The sequence below is a fragment of the Phocoena sinus genome, chromosome 3, assembly GCF_008692025.1.
Source record: "Phocoena sinus isolate mPhoSin1 chromosome 3, mPhoSin1.pri, whole genome shotgun sequence".
Taxonomy (NCBI): Eukaryota; Metazoa; Chordata; class Mammalia; order Artiodactyla; family Phocoenidae; genus Phocoena; species Phocoena sinus.
The window spans coordinates 133,033,076-133,057,943 of NC_045765.1; the positions used below are offsets into that span (position 1 = coordinate 133,033,076).

At 39.0% G+C, this 24,868-nt stretch overlaps 2 protein-coding genes across 8 annotated transcripts in view; one reads left to right on the top strand and one right to left on the bottom strand.

Annotated features, from left to right (window-relative positions):
* The first annotated feature begins 1,432 nt into the window (after positions 1-1,432).
* On the top strand, positions 1,433-22,024 carry MOCS2 (molybdenum cofactor synthesis 2). 7 transcript variants are annotated; one of them, XM_032626125.1, is made up of 8 exons: positions 1,458-1,525; positions 2,525-2,646; positions 3,717-3,861; positions 6,799-6,926; positions 7,483-7,633; positions 8,504-8,627; positions 10,520-10,625; positions 20,125-22,024. In XM_032626125.1, exons 3-7 carry the CDS (start codon positions 3,764-3,766, stop codon positions 10,586-10,588), a joined length of 570 nt encoding a protein of 189 aa, XP_032482016.1. In that variant the 5' UTR covers positions 1,458-1,525; positions 2,525-2,646; positions 3,717-3,763; the 3' UTR covers positions 10,589-10,625; positions 20,125-22,024. The 7 variants fall into 7 exon arrangements, with proteins under 7 accessions (XP_032482015.1, XP_032482016.1, XP_032482013.1 ...); XM_032626122.1 differs by lacking the exon at positions 1,458-1,525 and adding an exon at positions 8,794-8,859; XM_032626123.1 differs by lacking the exons at positions 1,458-1,525; positions 20,125-22,024 and adding exons at positions 8,794-8,859; positions 17,678-18,166.
* ITGA2 (integrin subunit alpha 2) overlaps positions 20,898-24,868 on the bottom strand; it is a 107,017-nt gene continuing 103,046 nt past the window's right edge. The window contains exon 30 of the mRNA XM_032626117.1: positions 20,898-24,711. Within this exon, the coding sequence (XP_032482008.1) occupies positions 24,631-24,711 (81 nt within the window). The 3' untranslated portion in view covers positions 20,898-24,630. The remainder of the gene's footprint in view (positions 24,712-24,868) is intronic.

The following is a 24,868-nucleotide window of genomic DNA, read 5'->3' on the forward strand; positions in this document are numbered from 1 at the left end:
TTCTCTTACACACAGACGTGAGATGGCTTTCTAGAGGTAGATCACTGGCCAGAGTTTCTGAGTTACGAAAGCGGCTCCAGAGATTTCTTTTAGAAAAACAGTCACCCCTGGCAGCACACTTCAGTGACACAGATGGGTCGCAAAACTTGCTTACTTGTGTGACACATTCAACCTGCTCAACAAACTCAACCTGTCACGTCAGGGGAGAACAACAACTGTGTTCAAATCAGCAGATAACGTGGCTGCATTCAAAGCCAAACTGGAATTATGGGGGCGATGAGTGAACATTGGGATTTTTGACATGTTTCAAACATTAGCAGAGATTTTGAGAGACTGAGCCAGGGCCTTCTTTCTCCCAGCTGGTGCGTGATCACTCCTCAGCTTTCAACAGTTTGAGCATTACTTCCCAACCACAAAAGACCCCTGAACTGGGAAGGAATGGATCTGAGACCCATTTGTGAATAAGCCAGGTGAATCAACTTTGTCCGTGCTAGAAGAGGATCAGCTGCTTGAGATGGCGAATGACGGTGCCCTTAAAATTATGTTTGAGACAACTTCAAATCTCCATACGCTCTGGATTAAAGTCAAGGTGGAATATCCTGAGATTGCCACAAAAGCACTGAAAAGCCTGCTTGCATTTCCAACATCCTGTCTTTGTGAAGCAGGGTTTTCTGCAGTGACGGCAACCAAAACGAGATCACAGAGGAGACTGGACATTAGCAACACACTCGGGGTGTCACTGTCTCCCATCCCCCCAGATTGGACCATCTAGTTGCAGGAAAACAAGCTCAGGACTACCACTGATTCTGCATTATGGTGAGTTGTATAATTATTTCATTATATATTACAATGTAATAATAATAGAAATAAAGTACACAATGAATGCAATGCACTTGGATCATCCTGAAACCACCGCCACACCCCTTCCGTGGAAAAATTGTCTTCTACAAAACTGGCCCCTGGTGCCAAAAATGTTGGGGACCAATGTTTTAGGTGGTGTGTGGACAGATTACTAAGCAGGCAAAGTGTAAATGTGATACAGTTCGCGTGCTCAGATACGTTGAATGCTTTAAGTCTTTAGGGAACAGTAATCATTAAGCAGAAGGTTGGGTAGATAAAGTGTTAAAGAGAACCCTGCAGTTGAGCGGCGAAAACAGTCGAGCTTCTATAAGGGAGGTGGCAGGTGTCCAGGAGAGTCCGGGGTCAGCTCTCCCACACTTCAGCCTCTCAGCTGAGGCTAAAGACATGCGTGGCCAGCCCCTTTCCCATTTAGCGACACCTACAGCTCTCGCCCACCACCGCGACCCATCTCCGCGAGTGACACCAAGTTCTAGGAGCCTGCTTAGCAAACGAAGCGGGGAGAACAGCGGGGAGGAGCTAGCTCTGCGCATGCTCTTTGTGGGCGGGGTGGGGGGCGGCGGACGGCAGGCAGGTTGCGCCTGCGCGCTGCGTCGATCAGACGCCTCGGCTTCCGCACCGGGATACCCGGCTAGGGTTCGCTGGCGGGATGGTGCCGCGGTGCCAGGTAAGAATGGGGAAGCCCTCCGGGCTTGTGTCTGTCCTCGCCTTTTCCCTCCACAGACCCGGTCCTGCTCGGCCAGACCCCGGCGACCGCCACCGCCGCGGTAGGCCCTCCCGACTTCGGAGGCTTTGCTCTGGTCTCCCCAACGAAAGTCAAGCCCGTTCCGCGAACGCTTGTTCTGTAGGTTCTGGCCTGGAAGACCAGCTGGTTTCTAAATCACCCTTGATTTGCCCTTGCTTCTCAGATTGTTCGTTTCTAAGAAGACAAGTTTTCAATATAGAAAGAAATGCCCTTAACTAAGAATTCTTTGATGAAATGTGTTCCATCTGTGCATTTGCGAACCCTTGATTATTTGCAGGCCTCTGATTATTTCGTAGAGAATGATTTGCTTTCATTCACAGGTGGGTTATTTTACTTGGTCGGATCGCTTAGATACCAGGCTATCTGCATAGGTTTGTCCTAGGAAATAGAAGTTTATCCTGTACTTCAGACTCATCTGCTTTTGTAAATATCAGGGTTTGTATGTTGCATAACTTAATCCTGGACAGCTGGGTTCAATGTAATGTAGACTGGAATCAAAGGTCATATGACAACCGTGAAGGACGTGTCTTTCATTTATTTGGTCATTTATTTGTGTAATTCATCTCTTGATTCAGACATTTGTTCACTGCTTAAATATAAAAGGTGCTATAATTTTATGTCAGTTAAAGGCCAACCTCATGGTTTCTAAGAAGATATTGTTAGGGTTTTAGTTGTGGCACACATAACATTTATAAAACTAAAAAGCATCTGGAAATTAGTCTGACTTGTACTTAAAACATAAAAATTTTTCAAAATTTGAGTTTGTAGGTATGCTGAAATTTTTATAGGCACTTTAAATTTTTTCTAATTTATAAAAAGTGTCTTTGATTAAAGTAATACATTTGAAAAACAAAACCCAGCGTGGACAGTCAGAAAAGGACTATGGGTTGTTATTGTTAAAAACATATTCTTTCTTTTCAGGTGGAAGTGTTGTATTTTGCAGAAAGTGCTGAAATAACAGGAATTCGCTCAGAGACCATTTCTGTGCCACAAGAAATAAAAGCATTGCAGCTGTGGAATGAGATAGAAACGCGCCATCCTGGGTAGTTAAAAATTTGCAGAATGTATATGATTAACACTTTTTAATATTTAAAAATGTGTGAGTAAATGATAAAAGTAAAAAGTTAACTTAGATTTCCATGTTTAATGTCAAAAGGATCATTAGTTGTATTTTTTCCTGAAAACTTAAGTTCTAGTATTTAAAAATGCAAAATTCCTTAATAAAGGTTAAAGATATTTTACTTAAAAAGCACAGTGAGCTGTGATACTCCCAAAGGGACATGATTATATTTGGTTTTATAATTTACAAAATACTGAAAATGTAGATTCTGCATTTTTGTAACATTAAATGAAATTATTACGTATTCTGTTAAAAGTGTGTGCTTTAAACTTTGATGTCCTGCCCCTTCTTTAGAGAACTCAAAATAGAAATTTTTAAGATTGAAAGAAAAATGAAAGATAACAAACAGCTGCTGCTGAATTTGAGTTTTTACAATATTTGATTTTTTTTCTGGTTCTTGAAAATATCATTTTACTGCTGTTCGTACCTCAATGAGTCTTTTTTGAAACAAAATATAAAAGTGGCCTGTTTGAACGTGTTCAAGGTATATTACTAGTGTCACTTAAATTGTGTGAATGTTTAACTTGGAAGTCTTAGTGCTGTGTAAAAGACAGTCCACAATGTATGTTCATAAAGAAAATTATTCCTTCTTGATTTCATATCTTTTTAAGTTCTTAAAATGCCCTGATAATCAATGAAACATGGTGGGGCCTCTTCCTACTTTACTTTTAACGAGGGCATGTACTGATTAAGAAATTGTCCTTTTTTTTTTATTTTTTGACCTGGTCTGAATGTTGTCTCCAGTCTAGTGTTTTTTTGTTTGTTTCTTTAATTCCCCAAGACACCCAACATCCAGTAAAGAGTTGTTAGCAGTTTACTGCATTCTTTGTGGTGAATAAGTATGTTCTTCAGTGGATATATCCTTTCTCTGCAAAATATGAGTTTAATTAGTGATTTTGCAGATAAAGTAATATTTATGTAATTTTGATTGCAGCTGAGGAGATTTGGGGTCTAACAGCATTGATACATCTAATTATACTTTTTTCCTTTCAGATTGGCTGACGTCAGAAATCAGGTGATATTTGCTGTTCGTCAAGAATATGTCGAGCTTGGAGATCAGCTCCTCCTGCTTCAATCAGGAGACGAAATTGCCATTATCCCCCCCATTAGTGGAGGATAGTGCTTTTGAGCCACCTGGGTATGTGAGATAGGTTTTTCTTAGCCAGTCTTGTGCAGAAGGATCATACAGATAATAACTTATATATGGTTTCCTTTAACTGTATACTCTTTGTCAGGCTGTCTGCACCAACTCTTGGTAAAGCAGCAACTCTTTATTGGTGCAGATGGACTTATAAATACCTATCATCTCTGCATCAGTTGTGTTGTAAGCAGTTTAATGTCATCTTGATTTGTTCATTCTATTGATTTAACATGGTTTATTGAGATTTTGCGTCGGGCACAGCGCTAGACACTGGAGTTTTAATACTCCTATTTTGCAGGAGGGAGAAGTTAAGAAACTTGTCTAAGATCACATAGCTAATAAGTGGCAGAGCCAACATTTGAACTCAGATTATTATTGGACTCTCTGTGTAGTTTTCCACAAATATGCTTATTAATACTGGATAATAGCTCTCCTGGGCACAGAGAAATGTAGAAAAATTGCATAGCTGGAAAGTAAAAAGATCACTCTTCCTGAAAAACGCTTACCATTTTCCAGGTATAAAAAAACAGCTTTATTATTATAGTTATATTGCTAGTGGCTCTAGGACCCATGTCATCTTTCCATTTTTCCAAATAAAGTAAGCCATGTCTGAGTAGGATAATGTGTAAGAGCATTTCTGTTTTTTTAAATTTAACCCATTATTATTTTCATTTTTTTTAACATCTTTATTGGATTATAATTGCTTTACAATGGTGTGTTAGTTTCTGCTTTATAACAAAGTGAATCAGCTCTACGTATACATATATTCCCATATCTCCTCCCTCTTGCATCTCCCTCCCACCCTCCCTACCCCACCTCACTAGGTGGTCACAAAGCACCGAGCTCATCTCCCTGTGCTATGTGGCTGCTTCCCACTAGCTATCTGTTTTACATTTGGTAGTGTATATATGTCCATGCCACTCTCTCACTTTGTCCCAGCTTACCCTTCCCCCTCCCCGTGTCCTCAAGTCCATTGTGTATGTCTGCATCTTTATTCCTGTCCTGCCCGTAGGTTCTTCAGAACCTTTTTTTTTTTTTAAGATTCCATATATATGTTTTAGCATATGGTATTTGTTTTTCTCTTTCTGACTTACTTCCCTCTGTATGATAGACTCTAGGTCCATCCACCTCACTCCAAATAACTCAATTTCGTTTTTTTTCTATGGCTGAGTAATATTGCATTGTATATATGTACCATATCTTCTTTATCCATTCATCCAATGATGGACATTTAGGTTGCTTCCATGTCCTGGCTATTGTAAATAGAGCTGCAATGAACATTGTGGTACATGACTCTTTTTGAATTATGGTTTTCTCAGGGTATATGCCCAGTAGTCGGATTGCTGGGCTGTATGGTAGTTCTATTTTTAGTTTTTTAAGGCTCCTCCATACTGAGGAACATTTCTTAGTATGGTCTGGAGAGGCAGACAGAATGAGGCTTAATTTGTCAACTGAGAAATAAATAATGTAGAAATTAATAATCATCCCTAATTGAAAACTCTTTTAAGTTAGGAATGAAAGAAAACTTCCTTAATTTGATAGTGTTTTTCTCCAAAATCAAGTAAATATCATATTGGATGACAAAACTTCGGTTTTATTAAAGAAAAGAACAAGCCAAGGATGCTTATTTATTTTTTTCTCCCATTTCTTCCCCACTCTTCTGGAGGGTAGTGCCTCAGAAGTGAAGAATAAATATTGTAAAGCCAACTGCCTGGCATTGATAGAGATTGGATTTTCTTAGTCCTATTATTTGGAAATAATAGAATTCTCCATTAGATATGTATCTCAGTTTTATTTGGAAACTGTGGTCACCATATCACCACCATGATATAGAAAAATACTATTGTTTTTGATTTTGTAATTTATTCAGAAAACAATGGGCTGCCATAGGTGTGTGTTTGTGTGTGATGGTTAGAGCTGTTCTTTGGGAAGACTAGGAAGATACTCAGCAACATTGTGTATGATTTGAGTGTGTTTGACAGGGTTTGTAACATGCAGTTTTAGAATCTATGTTATTACAGAATCAAGTTGTGGGAACTCAGTGTGGTCTGAAGTTCATAGACGATGTTTGGGTTACCTATATCGTATTGCAAGATGAATTGGAAGAAGCTCAGGTGACATATACAGGAGGTTGAAGCATCTTGGAATCCAGTAGCATCTGAATGGTTTTTTTTCAGTAGCATGGTCCTCTTATCTTAAACACACCTTCCCCAGCCCCCATGCTCTGTCTTAGAACGCTGTTTGTTTCCATAAGTTATCCCTATTTGTAATTCCTATTTATTGCTTTGTTCCTCCTCTAGCATAAGTGCCTGAGCACAGGAGCCAGGTCTTTTGTTCCCTGGTCTGTATCCAGTGTGTGGGCTTAGTCTCTGACCCTTAGTGAGTACGAAATAAACGCTTGATGAATGAAATGAGAAATGCATGGCAAAGGACTTCTACAGCATCTGGTGAATAGGCGTGCAGTCAGTTCCTTTATTTCCTCAGTTACTTAACTGAGGTTGTGCCTGATTATGAAATGAACCCAGTTCCTGTGGAGTCATCATTCTGCTTGCCCTCCTTTTTTGGGTAAAGAAAAAGGCAGTTCTGGGTGTGGTGCTTGGTAATCCAGTGGTTAGAGGTGATGTGTGTGTGGATGCAGGAGATAAGAGTAGCAATTCCAGAGTTTGGAATAGGTTGGCAAATGAAATAGATTTCATTTTAAGTAATCATGTTAATGGTAAGTTCCTTTTTATATCATGCTTGATTCGTTAGGGATATTTGTAAAATTACTGAGTTTTGCTCAAATTTTACACTTGCTTATTTTTATCATTCAGATCAAATCATGCCTCCTAACGCATCTAATGTAGAAAAAATATATAAATTGAAACATAGCCTATAAATTGGGTGTTTTTACTCTAGTACCAATGTTAAGGTTTGGTAATATTTTATTTCCAGGAAAGATGTAAATGAAGTTGAAGAGAAATCAAAAGATATAATAAAATTCACAGCTGAGCAACTTTCAGTAGATGAAGTCTCACAGCTGGTGATTTCTCCATTCTGTGGTGCAATATCCCTATTTGTAGGTGAGTTGTAATTTTCATAGCATCTATTGACTATACAAGACCGTAGAAATTAGCAGGTGTTTGTCATGTTCAGTGTTAATAGTAAGAGGATTTTAAGATACGGAGCAGTTAACCAAGATTACCCATGGTGGTGAGTAGAAATTGTTTTAGTTCTTGTTTTGTGTTAGTAATCTTCAAATTAACATATGTTAAAGGCAAAAAAAAAAAAAAAAGTAGACTAAAAGTCATTATTAGCAGAGAGAATTCTGATAATCCTGGGAACATAATATTTTCCTTTTAAGGGTCAAATTCTAATTGTTACAAAGGGAATATATACTGGTTTGTCATTTGAATGTTTTCAGTAAACCTGGCTAATCAGTGTCATTTTAGTTCCTCATCTTTGTGATGATTATCTTGATTTTCTAATCAAGTTTTTGTGTTTAGAAAATTTTAAAGTAATTTTTAGACAAATTGGTATGCTACTTGTCTATTCAAAAATAATCCTTTTTTATTCTATTAGTGTGCTTTTTCTACTGTAGGAAGAAAGCTTATTTTGTAATTTTTTTTTTAATTTTAGGAACTACAAGGAATAACTTCGAAGGGAAAAAAGTCATTAGCTTAGAGTATGAAGCATATCTACCAATGGCAGAAAATGAAGTCAGAAAAATTTGTAGTGACATTAGACAGAAATGGCCAGTCAAACACATAGCAGTGTTCCATCGGCTTGGGTATGATTTCCTTTATCAGTTTAAAAGTTTAAGTGTCGTCGTTTTCCGCCTTTGTACTAATTCTGATTCTGGAATCCTTCATTGGCATCCTGTGTTACCCTGAGAGGGAGGTTTGTTTATCATTCTGGCAGACAGTGCCTTTAAGGCTGCTTGTTACATTGTAACATTTGGAGAATGGCTGATGCTGTAACAAAGTCCAAATGTGCAAAATTCTTTGGCCCTGTGCCCAACAGCCTGTGCTGATGTGTGTTCAAGGCCATGAGACCTTTTCAGAACCGTTTTGTAGTCTATACCCCGTTTATATGACAGTCTGAGATTGTTTTGATGTAAAAGCCTTTTAAGGTCATTAGATTAGTTTGCTGTTTTGTATCACTAAGAAGAGTGGAGTTCCAGGCTTTGAAAAGAACCCAGCAATGGGACTAAATCTATCATCTATTAGTTATTGGTAACTATAATTTTATTAATGTTATCAATTCTGTTATTTACTATTCATTGCTATTTAATACTTTAAATTCTACCTTATATTCATCATGCGATTAGTTTGTATTTCTAGGCATTACCTGGCACTGTGCCTTGTTTGTTTGATGAGATATTTGTTGAATCAGTGAGGTACTTTTCATCTTGTTGCCCATTCGATAAATTTAGTGGATACATGCTTACAGATTAGTCACAAGCTTGGCACTTCCTGCTAAATGCAACTGGGATGAATTACTGTTTTCTAACTAAATGCGATGTTTAGGTAAAACAGAACTGGATATTTAGTTCTAGGAATGCTTCACTGGAATTTTTATTTTTTTTCACATGTCTAGTAGATTTCTTAACACGTACCTTCAGAGGAGATGATGAATTTTTTCCTTCATTTTGTTAAAGCTTAGTTCCAGTGTCAGAAGCAAGCATTATCATTGCTGTGTCCTCAGCCCATAGGACTGCCTCCCTCGAAGCTGTGAGCTATGCCATTGATACTTTAAAAGCCAAGGTGCCCATATGGAAAAAGGTAAGTTAGGAAAATATCTAATTTTGTCTTTGGACATGATTTTTCTTAGGAATTTTTAAAGAACAAGGAAGAAGAGTACATACAGAGTATGTACTTCCCTGACTTTATAGAATCCTGTTTTCTTTTCCTAGGAAATAGGATGTTTATGTAATAATCTCCTTTCCAGGGTTTATTAAGCATGAAAAATACGTGCCCCAAAGAATGCATGGCCTGGAGAAGACCTCAACAAGTGGTAACAGTTAGAATTTCTAGTCTAGAACGTTCCAGTGGTTCATATATGAAGTATTATCCCTTATATTAGAATTCCCTTGAGTTAGAGGGTCTTTCCTTTGGAGAGCAGGAATAATGCATGGCTATGTAGTCACTGGCTAAAATAGAGACTTCTCAAGGCAAAAGAGCCTTCTCCTAGAACTCCTTCATTTTAGGAAAAGAAAAGTGGGATATTGCCTCCTTGGAGAAAATGCATAGTAAGTGGACTTAAAAAACCTAAGTAGGAAATTCTAGCTTGTTTTCCATCCATACATCAAACCCATCAATAAAAGCAAACAAGTCCCTGCTTAAATAGAGCATTCTGAAGGTAGGAAAAGGCCCAGCTCCCTGATTTCTCCCTTGGTGTAGTAACCTCAGCAGTGGGATCACTCTGTATTCTCAGAAATGTGTAATTACACTTAAGAGCCTCAAATTGCCCACAACATTGTGGCTGATAGCAAAGCTGAGGAATGGATTCACTGCCCAGTACAGCAGAAGGCCAGAGTGAAGGACCAGTGGTGAAATGAGCAAATTGGACTCTGAACCAGCACCTGTGAAATTTAGTGACCATATTTTCTGGATAAAAACTGAAACCCATTGTTATAAGGGGATACTTAAGGATTAGAGGATAGGATATGTGAAAGGAATCTGTCTTAGTGAAGCTCAGATATCTGGTTGCTTTGCTGTGAACAAGGCTGCCACAATTTTGATAGACCATGAGACCCTGGAGAGAGCAAGGTAGGAAAAGTATTCCAGAATGAATTGTGAGCCTGGCTGGGAGAGATTCTTTGCCTTGGAGCAAAGAATGGACAGCCAGCTGACAAAGTAGATGAGACGGTAGGCTCCCCAAATAAGGGAGTGGGTAGGAGTTGGGGGTATACTCATTGTGATGCTTCAAGAACTGGCTGGGCTTTCTATTTACTTCTCTGTGTGTAGAGGGTGGGAGGGTGTACAGGTGTTCAGAGGATAATTGAATTTGGATTTCTACCCCTGCAGAAATAGAACCTGACTAGAGAGTGAGAAGAGAAAGTGATATATTCTTATTCCCCTTCTGTCCAAAAATTATCTGAATTCTAGTCTGGTTCTGGTTTCAGCCTGTGCTTTGAGATCATCTGTGATACAGGCAAGGGATAGGCAGGTGGGTAGGGCACGCACTTACAGGGTGTTTGCCAACAGCACGCAGCTCAGACCTGTTTAGGAACCTTTGGGGTGGTCTGTTAATTTCAAAGCTAATGGAAATATCCCTTTGGCCTTTGGAAACGCATATTTAGAAATGTGGAAGTAGTAGGTGTGTCTGGAAAGAAAAAAGTGTTGAAAGACCTTCCATCTTCCATACATAACCTTGCCCAGGCTGTCTCCTGTCATGATCCCAAGTGGAATTAATTGTTTATTCCTTTCTGTGTTTGCCCCTTGTCTTGTTAAGGCTTCTTGTCTGTCGTTTCTCCTACTTGACTGAGTCCTTTAGTGTAGGGAGCACGTTTATTCGTTTGTTTGCTCTTAATGCCGTATGCAAATGGCCATTGGATTGTTAAAAGAGGAGCAGATATAAATAGTTGTGATATTCATTTGCCTGATTTATTCAGATATATTTGCATTTATTAAAATACTCTCCGTTAAATTCTTATTATCGTTCTGCTTTTTAGGAAATGTATGAAGAATCATCATCATCTTGGAAAAGAAACAAAGAATGCTTTTGGGCAACCGATGATTAAACCACTTAGGTTTTTAGAGTCTTAAAATTTAAACTTGGTAAATTCTTTGATCATGTTTTGATTTTTCTTCTCCAGAAGATAGTTTACTGAACATAAACTCTTATGTTACACCAGTGGAACAAGAGAGAAAAAAATAAATAAATGAGTGTTTAGGATGAGGGCTTATTCGGGAACTAGAGGTAGAAGAAAGAAAGGCTTTAGGAAAAAGATGGAAGAATAATTTAAATTTAAGGAAAGATGCCTGTGGTAGACATATTATTCTATGACTAAGCTCTAACTGTAACTTGACTCACATTGAGGTGTGGCCCCTCCTCAGTTACTGTCTCAGAGGCTGCCCCCAACCCCCTACCCCTATGCCCAGTGATATCATTGGTGTCAGGGATGCGTTTTGGGAATGTAGGCAGAACTGGAAGCTGTAAAAAGTCCTTATCGGTTACTCTTGGTATGATATATTTTTAGAATTTATATATTTTTAAAATAAGCTAAATAAACATGATTTTAAAAGTTTAAAAGCAATATCCTGTTTTTAAAAATTCAGTGATAATACCTAAGATATTTCATCATATGAAGCTTTCTAGTATTTCAGAATCAATAATCTTACCATAATACTTATTATATTAGTTATTAGTATTGTATCAATATATAAATTAGCATAAAATTGTAAAACAAGGCAGACTAGCAGCAAGGGTGCTTTGTGTTATAATGTTAGTTATAAAATTGTACCCACAACCAATTAAAAGGGGAAATTATATGATTATTTGGTAAAGTATTTTCAGATAGTTTTTTTGAGCTTAAGCAACATTATCATTAATAAAGTTATGTTTTCTGCAAAATCTTTATACTAAATAATGGTCCAGTTTTTGCTTGGTCGACCTATGTACTATCTTGGTAGATCTTAGTATATAAGTTCCATATAGTTCTTTTTTTTTAATTGAAGTATTGTTGACTTATAATATTTTGTTAGTTTTATGTGTACAGCATAGTGATTTGGGGGTTTTTGCATATTATATTCCATTATAGGTTATTACAAGATTTTGGTATAATTCCCTATGCTGTACAGTAAATCCTTGTTTCTTATCTGTTTTATGTATAGTAGTTCGTATCTGTTAATCCCATACTCGTAATTTGTCCTTCCCCTTCATCCTCTCCCCTTTGGTAAACATAAGTTTGTTTTCTATGTCTGTGAGTGTTTCTGTTTTGTATATAGATTCATTTGTGTTATTTTTTTAGATTCCACATATAAGTGATATCATATAGCATTTGTCGTTCTCTGTCTGACTTATTTCACTAAGCATAAGGTTCCATAAATCCATCCATGTTGCTGCAAATGGTGATTTTGTTTTTTGTGTGTGGTGAGTAATATTCCATTGTATGTGTATGTGTGTATATGTCACATCTTCTTAAGCCAGTCATCTGTTGGGTTGGTTCCCTGTCTTGGCTATTATGTAATAAATAGTGCTGCTGTGAACATTGTGGTGCATGTATCTTTTCGAATTAGAGTTTTCATGTTTTCTGGATATATACCCAGGAGTGGAATTGCTCAATCATGTGGTACTTCTATTTTTAGTTTTTTAAGGAACCTCCATACTGTTTTCCATAGTGGCTGCACCAGTTTACATTACCACCAACAGTGTTCAAGCGTTCCTCTTTCTCCACATCCTCTCCAGTATTTATTATTTGTAGACTGTTCGATGATAGCCATTCTGACTGTGATAACTCAGTGAGGTGATACCTCATTGTGGTTTTGATTTGCATTTCTTTAATAATTAATGGTGTTTCATGTGCTTGTTAGTCATCTGTATGTCTTCTTTGGAAAAATGTCTATTTGGGTCTTCTGCCCAATTTTTGATTGGGTCATTTGTTTTTTCGATATTATATGAGCTGTTTATACCCCTTGTCAGTTGCATCATTGCAAATATTTTCTCCCATTACGTAGGTTTTCATTTTGTTGATGGTTTCCTTTGTTGTGCAAGAGCTTTTAACTTTCATTAGGTCCCATTTGTTTATTTTTATTTCTTTTGCCTTGGGAGACCTAAGAAAATAATTGCTGAGATTTATGTTAAAAAATATTTTGCCTATGTTTTCTTTTAGGAGTTTTATGGTGTCATGTCGTATATTTAGGTCTTTAAACCATTTTGAGTTTATTTTTGTATATGGTGTGAGGGAATATTCTAATTTCATTGTTTTACATATACCTGTCCAGCTTTTGCAACACCACTTGTTGAAGAGATTGTCTTTTCTCTATTGTACATTCTTGTCTCCTTTGTTGTGGAGTAACTGAGCATAGATGTGTGGGTTTATTTCTGCGCTCTCTGTTTTGTTCCATTGATCTATGTGTATTTGTGCCAGTACCATGCTGTTTTGAGTACTGTAGCTTTGTAGTATAGTCTGAAGTCTGGAAGGGTTATACCTCCAGCTTTGTTCTTTTTTCTCAGGATTGCTTTAGCAGTTCTGGGTCTTTTGTGGTTCCTTATAAATTTTAGGGTTTTTTTGTTCTAATTCTGTGGAAAATGTCATGGGTATTTTGATAGGGATCGCACTAAATCTGTAGATTGCTTTGAATGATTTTTTTTTTTTGTATTTCTGTGGTATCAGTTGTTACTTCTCCTCTTTCATTTATTATTTTGTTTGTTTGAGTCCTCTCTCATTTCTTCCTGGTGAGCCTGCCTAGAGGTTTGTCACTTTTGTTTATCTTTAAAAAAAAACCCAGCTCTTGGTTTTATTGATCTTTTCTATTGTTTCTTGATCTCTATTTTATTTATTCCCTCTCTGATCTTTATTATTTCCTTCCTTATGTTGACTTTGAGCTTTGTTTGTTTTTCTTCTAATTCTTTTAGGTGATAAATTTTTATTTGAGATTTTCCTTGTTTCTTGAGGAAGGCTTGTATCACTATGAACTTCCCTCTTAGAACTGCTTTTACTATATCACATAAATCTTGTAAGGTTGTTTTCATTGTTGTCTTCAGGTATTTTCTTATTTCTTCTTTGATTTTGTCATTGACTCACTGTTCTTTTTAAAACATGTTGTTTAGTCTCCATATCTTTGTGTTTTTCTCGTTTTTCTTTCTGTAGCTGATTTCTAGTTTTATACCATTATGTTCATAAAAGATGGTTGATATAATTTCTACCACCTTAAATTTTTCAAGGCTGTTTTGTGTCCTAGTATGTGGTCCAGCCAAGAGAACATTCCATGCATGCTTAAAAAGAATGTGTTTTCTGCTTTTTTTTTTTGGATGTAGTGTCCTATACATATCAGTTAAGTCCAGCAGGTCATTTGTGTCATTTAGGACCTCTGTTGCCTTATTGATTTTCTGGCTGGATGATCAGCCCTTTGATGTCAGTGGGCTGTTAAAGTCTCCTACTGTTACTGTGTTCCTGTCAATTGCTCCCTTTATGTCTGTTAGTATTTGCTTTATATATTTAGGTGCTCCTGTATTGGGTGTGTATATGTTAACAAGTGTAATATCCTTTTCTTGTATTGATCCCTTTATTATTATATAATACCCTCCTTTGTCTTTTCTTATGGCCTTTGTTTGATTTTTTTAAAATTTTATTTATTTAATTTATTTTTGGGTGCGTTGGATTTTTGTTGCTGTGGGCGGGCTTTCTCTTGTTGCAGCGAGCAGGCTTCTCATTGCAGTGGCTTCTCTTGTTGCAGAGCACAGGTTCTAGGCGCACGGGCTTCAGTGGTTGTGGCTCGTGGGCTCTAGAGCACAGGCTTAGTAGTTGTGGTGCGCGGGCTTAGTTGCTCCGCGGCATGTGGGATCTCCCCGGACCAGGGCTCGAACCCATGTCCCCTGCATTGGCAGGTAGATTCCCAACCACTGCGCCACCAGGGAAGCTCCTGGCCTTTGTTTTAAAGTCTATTTTGTCTTATATGAGTATTGCTACCCCCAGCTTCTTGTCATTTCCATTTGTATGAAATATCTTTTTCCATCCTTTCACTTTCAGTCTGGTATGTCTTTTGCCCTGAAGTGAGTCTCTTTTAGGCAGCATATTGCAGTTTCTCATTCTTTTATACAATAGCCACTCCATGTCTTTTGATTAGAGCATTTAGTCCATTGACATTTAAGGTAATTATTGATACGTATGTACTTATTGCCATTTTATTCCTTGTTTTCCAGTTCTACTTTATTCTTTTTCATTTTGTGGTTTGGTGAGTTTCTTTTGTAGTATGCTTGAGTTCCTTTCTTTTTGCTTTTTTGTGAATCTGTTGTATGTTTTTGATTTGTGGCTACCATGGGGTTCATGTATGTTGATCCATAACTATATCTACTTAAACTAAGTTATTCAAGTCCAAACACATTCTAAAAGATCTACATTTTTACTCCCCTCCTCCACATTTTGTGATTTTGATCACAAAATGTGGAGGAGGGGAGTAAGAACTATATAAGCAGTAAAAGAATAAGCATGAAGATGTAAAATAGTAGTTATAATCGCTTTTACATTTTCTGTTTGTTTTTTAATCTATTTACTGATTTATTTAAGTGATCTTCAATCCTTACTTTATATTTGCCTTTCCTATTGGTATTTTCCCTTTCCTATAGATTCTTTTTTTCCATTTAGAGAAGACCCTTCAGTATTTCTTATAGTGTAGGTTTAGTATTGCTGAATTTTTTTAGTTTTTGCTTGTCTGAGAAATTCTCTGTTTCTCCTTCTATTCTAAGTGATAGTCTTATAGGATAGAGTATCACAGGTTGCAGGTTTTACCCTTTCAGGAATTTGTATATGTCATGCCACTCCCTTCTGGTCTGCAAAGTTTCTGCAGAGAAATCAGCTTATGATGTTAGGGGGGGTTCCCTCGTAACTGACTCTGTTTTTCTCTCATTACCTTTAGAATCCTCTCTTTATCTTTAACTTTTGCCATTTTAACTATGACATGTTTTGGTGTGGGTCTCTTTGGGTTCATCTTGTTTGGGAGCCTCCATGCTTCCTGTACCTGGATATCTGTTTCCTTCTTCAGGTTTGGGAAGTTTTCAGCCATAATTTCTTTAAGTATATTTTTGATCCCCTTCTCTCTTTTTTCTCCTTCTGGAACCCCTGTTATGTGTAGGTTGGCCTGTTCTATATTATCCCATAGATCTCATATGTTGCTTTCATGTTTTTAAATTTTTCATTCTGTCTGCTGTTCTGATTGGGTGATTTCCATTATTCCATCTTCCAGATCACTTATTCGTTCTCCTGTGTCATTTAGTTGTCTATTCCTTGCTTCTGGATTGTTTTTCATCTACGAAATTGAATTATCTATTTTTGATTGGTTCATCTTTAGGGTTTCTAGTTCCTTCTTAATGTGTTCTGTGTTTATAGCAATAATCTGTCTTAATTCAGTTAGTATTTTTATTACCAACTTTTTAGACTCAGGGTCTGGTAGACTGATGAACTCTGTTTCATTGTTTATTCTTTCAGGGAATTCCTCTTACTCTTTTAATTGGTGCTACTTCCCCTGCCTTTTCATTTTACTTAACTTTCTCTGTCTCTATGAATTTAGGAGAAAGTTATCTATTTTGGTCTTGAAGGGGTGTTTTTATGTGGGAGCACCCCTGTGTAGACTGTGTGTGTCCAAAGTCTTGGGTGTAGGGGCTGGTTTTGATATGGATGCCAGCCACTTCTTCCCTCAGAGTGTGCTGGCCACTATCATGTTGATAGGGGGCGTGGTTGGTGTCGGAGGATCTAAAGCCTGTGCAGGGTGTGAGGCAGGACTTCCTCTCTGCCCTGTGGCTATCACCACACTGATAAGGGTGGAGTCTGACCCCCAGTTGCTGGAATAGAAGCTCTGAGGGTCAGGCTCAATCAGGCTCCCTTCCCCTTGAGTGTGTGATCTGCCCCAAAGGAGGGGAGTGCTGAAGCAAGTGAGGCCTGTGAGCTCACAGAGGACCGAGGTGGTGTCTGTGTAGGTGTCTATGGCTCTGCTCACACACAGCCCAAGGTTCCGTCTCTTCCCCCATTGTGTTTGTCCCAGATCTAGTGCAGGGCTGTGGCTTGGAGTGCGTGGGGCCAGAGCGTTTGCTAAGCTGGGGCTGGAGGTTGGGGCGTGTGGCTGCAGGAATTGAGGTGGCTGTTCTGCCACCAGAGGTCTGGGCTGCCTCAGTGGCAGTCTTCCCAGGACCTGTCTGCCCCAGATCCAGTGCCAGGTTGTGGAGTGGGTGAGGCCAGGGTGCTTGCTCGGGCGGGAGACTGACCGCAGCGTGTTCCAGTGGCACTGCCTGTGCATGCGCTTACAGTGGCCGTTGCTGCCCCACCTGGATCACCCCTGCCCCCCCGGACTGTCTCTGCATAGCAAGAATGAATCTTTTCCCAGGGTCCGGCTGGCTGAGCTCTTGTGCCAAGATGTGCTGTGGAGTGAGCAGGGCCCAGGGTGTTCACCCTGCTTGGATTCGGGAGTGCAGCGAGGTGGCAGCCACCGGCGCAAGGCCCTCTCCACCCTGATTGTTGGCAAGCCAGCACGCGTGCGCTCCTCAAGAACAGAGTTTAGGCTTCTCCAGCCCTTCTGTCTGCCCCAGCAGTTTTCCCAGCAACCAGCCAGGCTTGTCTCCTCTGTGTAGCACCCCGGGACAGGGATGCCCAGTCGGTGGCTCAGCCTGCTCACACCCCAGGAGGAGGGTTCACCTGTGCGGACCTTATCTTCCTTCCAGATCCCTTCCAGGGGCGGAGGCCCCAACTTTGTGCTTCTTTCCCATCCTACCCAGTTATGTGGAAATCTTTCTTGCCATTTCAGTTGTATAGGAGTTCTTTCGCCAAGTTTCCGGTTGGTTTTCTGTGTGAATTGTTCCATGTGTAGATGTATTTTGATATGTTTGTCAGGGGAGGTGAGCTCCATGTCCTCCTACTTTGGCATCTTGATCTGACCTCCATATAGTTTTTAAAGTAATAATATATTGGCATAATTTTGGGCAGTTGACATCATCATAAAATTTTCATTATGCATTTTGGGAACAAAGACTTATACTTTCATACCCAAAGATTTTTTTTTCAGTAACATCACTAGTTACATCTAGCGAAGCATTTTTTACCTAAGGAATTCATTTATTCAACAAATACTGAATGCCTGTTCCGTGCCAGGCACCCACCAGTGGTCTTTGCCAATTTTAGATACCGTGGGGAAGATCCTGCATCCTCTTTGGCTGGGACCTATAGAACAGCTATATGGACACTAGGAATCTCCTGCTTATTTGGTGTTTATTCCTTCACCTATTCAGACATTGGACCAGAAGAATCGTGAGAAGGCTGACAAATCCTCCACCAACTATTCCTTTACTGAGATGGGGTTGTCTGCCTGGTCTCAACCTTACCCTTTCTGAATTCATTGCCTGCCTCCCTCCCACCAAACTTTGTCCTGCTCCTATCTGAGAACAGGGGCGGGTGGTTGGACGACAGTCAGTTACATTCTGTGTGAAAGCACAGTATCATGAGATTACTGGGCCACCAGATACTCCCGGGATTTTGCACCCATGTTGTTCATATGTTGTTTATTATGTCATATATGTCTGTATGAGGTATATGTGGATTTCAGGATTTTTCTACTCAAATATTTAGAGGATCTTTATTGATGGTAATTAAATATTTAAAGAACATAAAGTATTCTCTATGCGTGTTTTATTAAAGAATCATGTCTTAATTTTGAGTAGGTTTTGTTCTAAGTCAGGAACACAGACTATTGTGCTTTTAAGTCTCCAGTACAGAGGTTAAGGAGTTAATCTGGGGCATGCTAAAACTGGGATGGAACATCCCTGACAGTTTTTAGCGCATTGCACTGGATTTAAATGGGGTCTTTGATCCCCAGTTTCTTAGGTGTGGCAGTGTTAATTGGTGGTGAGGTAATAAGGGGCTAGCATCACTTTGACATAGCCTTTTTATACCCGTAACTTAGTTGCTTCACTAATTAGAAGAGTAACCTAAAAAAATTGGCCTTTAAGTGGATTGTAATGTTTAAAGTCACTTTGGAACTGTGGCTTTGTATGACAGCCTATGTAAATTCACCCAAGAAGTAGGAAACTCAGATTGTGTTTCACGTTTTTTAACAGGTAGCAAAATTTAAAGAATTTTATCTTTGAATGAAAGTAATAGCAGATGGTCAACAAATGAAGTGTTTTGTGATTTTGTGGATATTTTTGTCCTTTAGATATGATGTTGAGCCACTGTATTTTCAGCATGTTTTGAGAAATAGTGATTAAGGAGCCAGAAGTTTGAATCTTGATCTTAGATCCCTGAATGAACCTATTGGAGAATTAGAAAACAATTCCTGGATATCTTTTGAATCCACTCATTTCTTTTTTCCGCTGCTACATTTGTCATCCAAGCCACCACTCCATTTCTCTTGGACTGTTGCTGTGGCCTGGCGACGGTCCCCCTTCCTTCTCCCACTTAGGTCACTTCATCATCCTACTTGAACCTTCTGATAGGTAATCACATCCTAGAACTTCAGTGTTCTCACCATGACCTACAGCCTACATGATCGGACTCCTGCCTGCCCCTCTCACCTCCTCTCTTGCACCAGGCTCCCTGCTTTGCTGTGGTGCTTTGTGGCAGGCTTATTCTCCCTAAGAGTCCTAGCCAGTCTCTTTGTCTAGAATGCCCTTCCTCCAGGAATTCCTATAGTCTGCTTCCTCACTTTATTTCCTCACTTCCTCCCTAATTAAATGTCACGTCCTCAGAGAGCCTTCTCTGACTACCCTATTTAAAATTGGATTCCCGTTCCCTTCCCTTGCTCTACTTTATATCTTGCAGTGGCACTTAACCACTACCTCATGTACTCCATCTGTTCGTTTATCTCCATCACTAGACTATCAGCTTCCTGAGGCCAGGGATTTTTTGTCTCCGTCACCACAGTGTCTAACCATGACATGCACTCAAGAGGGCTCAGAAGTTCTGTCCGTGTTAAGTATTGTGCCCCAAAATTAAACACACGTGACACGATGTGTAGTTGTAGTGCTTACAGATGTGTAAAAGTATCTGGCTAGATGAATGAGTGGATAGGTGCAGCTTTTTCTTCTGCACTCTCTTCCTCACTCCCATCCTGCGATGTCTCTCCTACACAGTTCCTGAGCACCTAGTTGTAGTATGAGCACCTAGTTGCAGTAAAGGCCTCTCTTAAGGCAGTAACGATTTGTGTGGTGTAGTTAGGTAGCTCACCCAGCAGAGGGCAGTAGAGCTAGGGCTATAGTAAGAACAACTTGAGTTAGCTTTTTACCTTCATTTTGCACAGAATCAAGAAGTTCCGTTTAGTTAGTAGCCTTTTTCTTTTAGTTAGGTTGGAGTGGTCCTAAGATGAAAATCAGTCCCTCCTTTTGAATAAGATTATTTCCAATCTTTAATTGGTATCTTAATTTAAAATATTAAAGGGTTATGATAGGATGAGGAATTTTTAAAAAATGTTCTATGTAGTTTTTAAAAGGTGATATAGAATGAATAAAAGGAATTACTTTTTAAAAAATACATAAATATAAAACTTCTGATTTGGGACAGAATGGTAGATTTGATACAGGTCTTTAACCTTCTCTGTGACAATCCAAAGAAAAATGAATGTTCTTTTTCTTCAGAGTTGTATTTTAATGTACGAAGCATACCAGATACGCTTACTGGTGGTGGTTCTGCAATCAGCTGCCCTTATGATGTGCTTCACCAGAACTGAGATGGGCCAAACTGAGGAAGGCACGTGGGAGTTCACCTGGTAGGAATTGGAGGTGTTTGTGCATAGGTGTGAAAGGCGACACACACCCAGCAACCTTTGCACTGATGTGCCAGCTATAGAATGAGGGCCAGTCTATGAGCCTGATATGTATCTTGTTTTATAATTTCAGCACATTCATCTCAGCATATTTAATCCTTAAGATGTAAACCCTCTAGCTCACTATTAAAATTTTTAAAAAAACTATGCAGATGACTACTCATGTAGGCTGCAGCAGTTTGACCGATTTTTTTTTTCTATACCAAGCACATATTTATATCTAGAGGTAAGTTGTGCTTTAGAGTAGTGTTTCTCAAACTTTAACATAATATGAATCATCTGGTGATCTTAAACTTCCAATTGGAATTCAGTTCTGTGTGGCACCTGAGATCTGCATTTTGTAACAGCCTCCAGGTGATGCAGCGCTGCCTACCCATCGACCACATTGTGAGGAGCGAGCCTTTACACCTAGTCTCTAAGCTATGAAGGCGGTTTAAGCTTCCTGCAAAAGCATCCTTGTGGCCACTGCTACTGGCGTAAGAGGTTAGATGCATCCTCACTCTTCTACTGAGCCTTGAATGTGTTCTGAAGCACAGTGAGGCATAAGATAAATACAGTGACATACGTTAAGTCGTAAAATTCAAATTCCAAAGTAAATAGCTTTATTTTCAAAATGATTTTAATTGTATTCAGTAATGTGGTATTTAAAGGGGTTTACAATTAAATAATAACTTTTCTGTTTGATTCTAATACTTTAATAGGAGAGAAGCTCTTAACTAGTTTATGTTGATTACTGCTCCAATTTGATCTTTTGCTTCTCAAAAATCAAATGAATTGTGAACCTTCATATACAAACATGCATATGCATTTTTATATTTTTGGTGGAGAGAAAAAAAGACAAAACCCAGTTTATCAAAAACGCAAATATACTTAACAAAGATTTATACATTATGTGTGAAGGAAACTATCCTAGACAATTTGTCTTTAAAAATATAATACAATTTAACATAGTTGTGCAATATATACATTTACATTTTGACTTTATCTGCCAAAATAAATCAGGTACGAATGAAACCATTTTTTAATATTTACATAATGGCTACATTTTCATTCTTTAAGGTTCAAAGAAATAGTTAACATTTTTGATTCAAACTTTACCCCCATGTATACCTTTTACCTCTAGAGGTCTAGTCTTTCGAATTGATTGAAACGAGTATGTGTTAATGAGGGCATAGTCCTAAGAGCTGTGTATATAATTATTTTCTGTGTGCAAATTGTATTAATGATGGACCAGGGAGCTCAGTTTGAGGAATCCTGTTTAATGCTTTCTGCTTAATGATGTCTTAATTTATGGGACTGTCATATTACATTATAGCTGTATATCAGAATAGATTATAAAATTATACCTTCTATAATAACTTGTAGTATAATCACTTGTGTGATTATGATAAATTGGTTTTAGTTTTTTCACATTTAATAACTTTTACTATTTTATAAAATAGCACAGCCAGCTGGGAATCTGTCCAGTTCTCATTTTGCTGCTAAAATGGACAATGCACAAATTCAAATCTCAATGCAATTTTTTCACAGGCTGTTTCTACTTTAGTATTTTGTAAGGCTTGTGTGGCAGCCATGCATGAAGCAACTCAATTCTTATCACATTCTATACATACTGTCTATACACCATTTATGAAATGGAAACTTTGAAAGATGACATCTTTTAAGCCCCATATTCTACTTACTTTTAAAATAAAAGTATGGCTGAATAGGAATACAGAGCTTTTTTTCTCAAATAATTTTTTAATTTCTTGGATGAATACTCAACCTTTGCTTAAAAGTGCTTGAGAAATACTCCTCACTAGAGCCTCTGCCTCAAATCTGTGATCTGGTAACAGAAGTTGTATATTTAGGCCACTTGCTTAGCGCAGTGGTTCTCAGTCGGGGTGATTTTGCCTTCCAGGAGGCATTAGCCAATGTCTGGGGACATTTTTTGATCACCACGATGAGTGGGAGAGGGAGCGTCTGGTATTCGTAGGTAGAGGCCGTAGCCAGAGGCCAGGGATGCTGCTGAACATCCCACAATGCACAGGTCAGGCCCCCCGCAAGAATTACCTGGCTCCAAATGTCAGTAGTGCCCAGGCTGAGAAACCCTGCCCCAGTGTGATAAATGGTGCAGAGACAAATGGCTAATTTTTTAGTTTATAGTAATCCAACTCCTTCATGGAAACAGTGCCGTCAAGGCGGCTCATCCAAGGCAAGGCGTGCCAGAGCTCGCAAGCTCCCTGTGAGTACGTGACCTCAGTGTTTATCCTCTAAGGAAGGGGAGGCAGAGTAAAATAAAAGGATGACTTCCAATGTTCTCAGTATATTACATCAAAAGACTAGTAAATATATACAGTAGTTACCCAGTTTATTAAATAGTCTTTATCAACTTAATGACCAGTTTCCCCCTCCACTCTTTTTTTAAAACAATTTTTCTTGGAATGAAACAGTGTTTGAATCCAGCTGTTAAAAGAATTGGGCTCTAGCACATGTAACTAGAGAATACCATGCTGTTTTTGCTGTAAACCCGTGATGTTTTATTTCTAATTGGTTTTTTTTTTTTCCCCTTTGTCAGATGCAAAATAAATTCTGTAACTGTGCAGACAGCCCTGCACTGCCATCACAGGCACCCATGGGCAAATACCTGTTTTCCTCCGAATTCTTTTCAGTGTCAGATTCTTGGAGGATTGTCTATTTGTGTTATAAGAAACCCAGATAGATAGTAGGTTTTTAAGGTTAAAAGCGTCGCTGCTGAGCTCCGCCCCAGTCTCCCCATTTTATAACAAGGACACTGAAGTTTACAGAGGCTAAGTGACTTGTCTGAAGCTTTAGGTATGTACTTTCTGACATAACTGCCCTTTTTCTCCCAGTCCCTCCTAGAGGATAGGTGGGCTCAGAAGTAGAGAAAAGAAGGTGCAGAAGGAGAAATGGGTCGTGGTCCTCACGGTGGCCCATTTACATCATAAGGACCGGGATGCTTGTAAAATACAGGTCACCAGGCTTCATCCCGATCTGATGACTAAATAAGACTCTCAGGAATTGGGGCATGAGACTCTACCTGGTGAGCAAACTCCCAGGTCCTTCTTCTGGAAGTGTAAGTTCTCCAGAAACAGACAAGCACAGCAGGTGCACATGCTGATTTGGTGGTTTCTAATGTCTCCTTGTAACTTCTTGCAAATTCCTGAGATGTTTATACTTTACCTTGTTTACCCTGCCTGAAATCTCAACAATTAGAAATTCATTTGGGCTTTTCTTGCATATTTAGCAATAAATGAAAATAGCTCCCTGAAGTTAAGGGGATTATACAGTAATTCACGCAAGTGTGGAAGTGAAACAGATGACTTCCTTCTCACACCTGGAGAAGAGCAGCTGCCCTGGGAGTGGGAGATTTGGACAAGGAGGGTGGAAAACTCTGGACTCCTGGAGAGGAAGGCGGGCGGCAGCAGGCATCGAGAATATGGGGGCACCAGGAGGTGGGAGGGGTTCATTGTGGAAGGAGGAAGGATTCCAAAGAAATTACTCATCTTTCAAAAATTCACAAGGTCCCCCCACAGCCCGTCAGGGTCAGCCAGTTAGTTATGCATCCTAAAGGAGAAAAATTTCCTCCTTCTTCCAGGCGGGGCCTCCAGCAGACAAGATTCTACCATGAATGATGTTACAGAGTTTAAACAAAAGTTTGTGCTTTGGCCTCTAAATCCTTTAGGCCCCCTAACCCTCCCCCAGTGAAATGGAGATTTCCTCTGCAGGAGGCCCCTACCAGTCATCAAGCATGTTTTGATAAGTACATCATCGCAAGAAAGGGACTCTAAGGAAGCAGCTGTGGGCTGACAACAGCAAATTTTACCTAGTGTATAAACAAAATTATCACTGAAAATATCCTCTGTGGCAACTTTGGATGACCAGCATTAAGTTGAAGACCTGTGGGGTTTTTTTTGCCCATCAGCATCAATATATCCAAGCTAATTATATACCTATACCGAGTACTTCCACTTCTGTTGTTTAAAAACAATCATTTTAAATGATTGGGTTTTTCCCCAAAAAATGTTCTGAGAAAGGTTATATTTTTCTTTAAGAGTTCTCCTGTTTGGAAGCATTTCATGTAAACTCTGGACCAGCCAACGTAAAAATCACTTTCCCCCCAACATAAAATAGTCTTTTACCCTTTATACTCCTGCCCTCCCAAATCCCTCAGTTTCTTTCCAAACTGACCTGCAGTTCTAGTTTACCTATTACATTATTAAGTTACACTGGGATTTTTAAGAAACCCATTCATGCGAATAGTAAACCCTGGCTGTGATGCTGCCCCTTCCCACTGCAGTGGGAACTGCTGGGTGATTCAGCTGTTGAGTTCTGTGGTCTCATCAATTTCATCTGGATTTTTGGTCATTTTTTCATATTTTCTTTTGAAGAATCCAAGCTGTAAGATGATGTAAAAACATTACCACTTCTGGCTTATTTTGAATGGACCCAGACTCCCCCCTCCTTGCACCTCTGGGACTCATGGGGAGCTGGAGAGGTCAGTGTGCAGAGTATTGACCTGGCATCAGCCCTTCAGTGAGGAGGTTAATACCCAG

What these genes read in the sequence shown, in the direction of transcription:
- MOCS2 (XM_032626120.1), top strand. Translation starts at nt 3,764, where the DNA reads ATGTCGAGCTTGGAGATCAGCTCCTCCTGCTTCAATCAGGAGACGAAA. An exon ending in AGTGCTTTTGAGCCACCTGG is followed by an intron (nt 3,862 to 6,798) that starts GTATGTGAGATA and finishes TTTTATTTCCAG; the next exon opens with GAAAGATGTAAATGAAGTTG. An exon ending in GGCACGTGGGAGTTCACCTG is followed by an intron (nt 20,256 to 20,659) that starts GTAGGAATTGGA and finishes ATTTTGTAACAG; the next exon opens with CCTCCAGGTGATGCAGCGCT.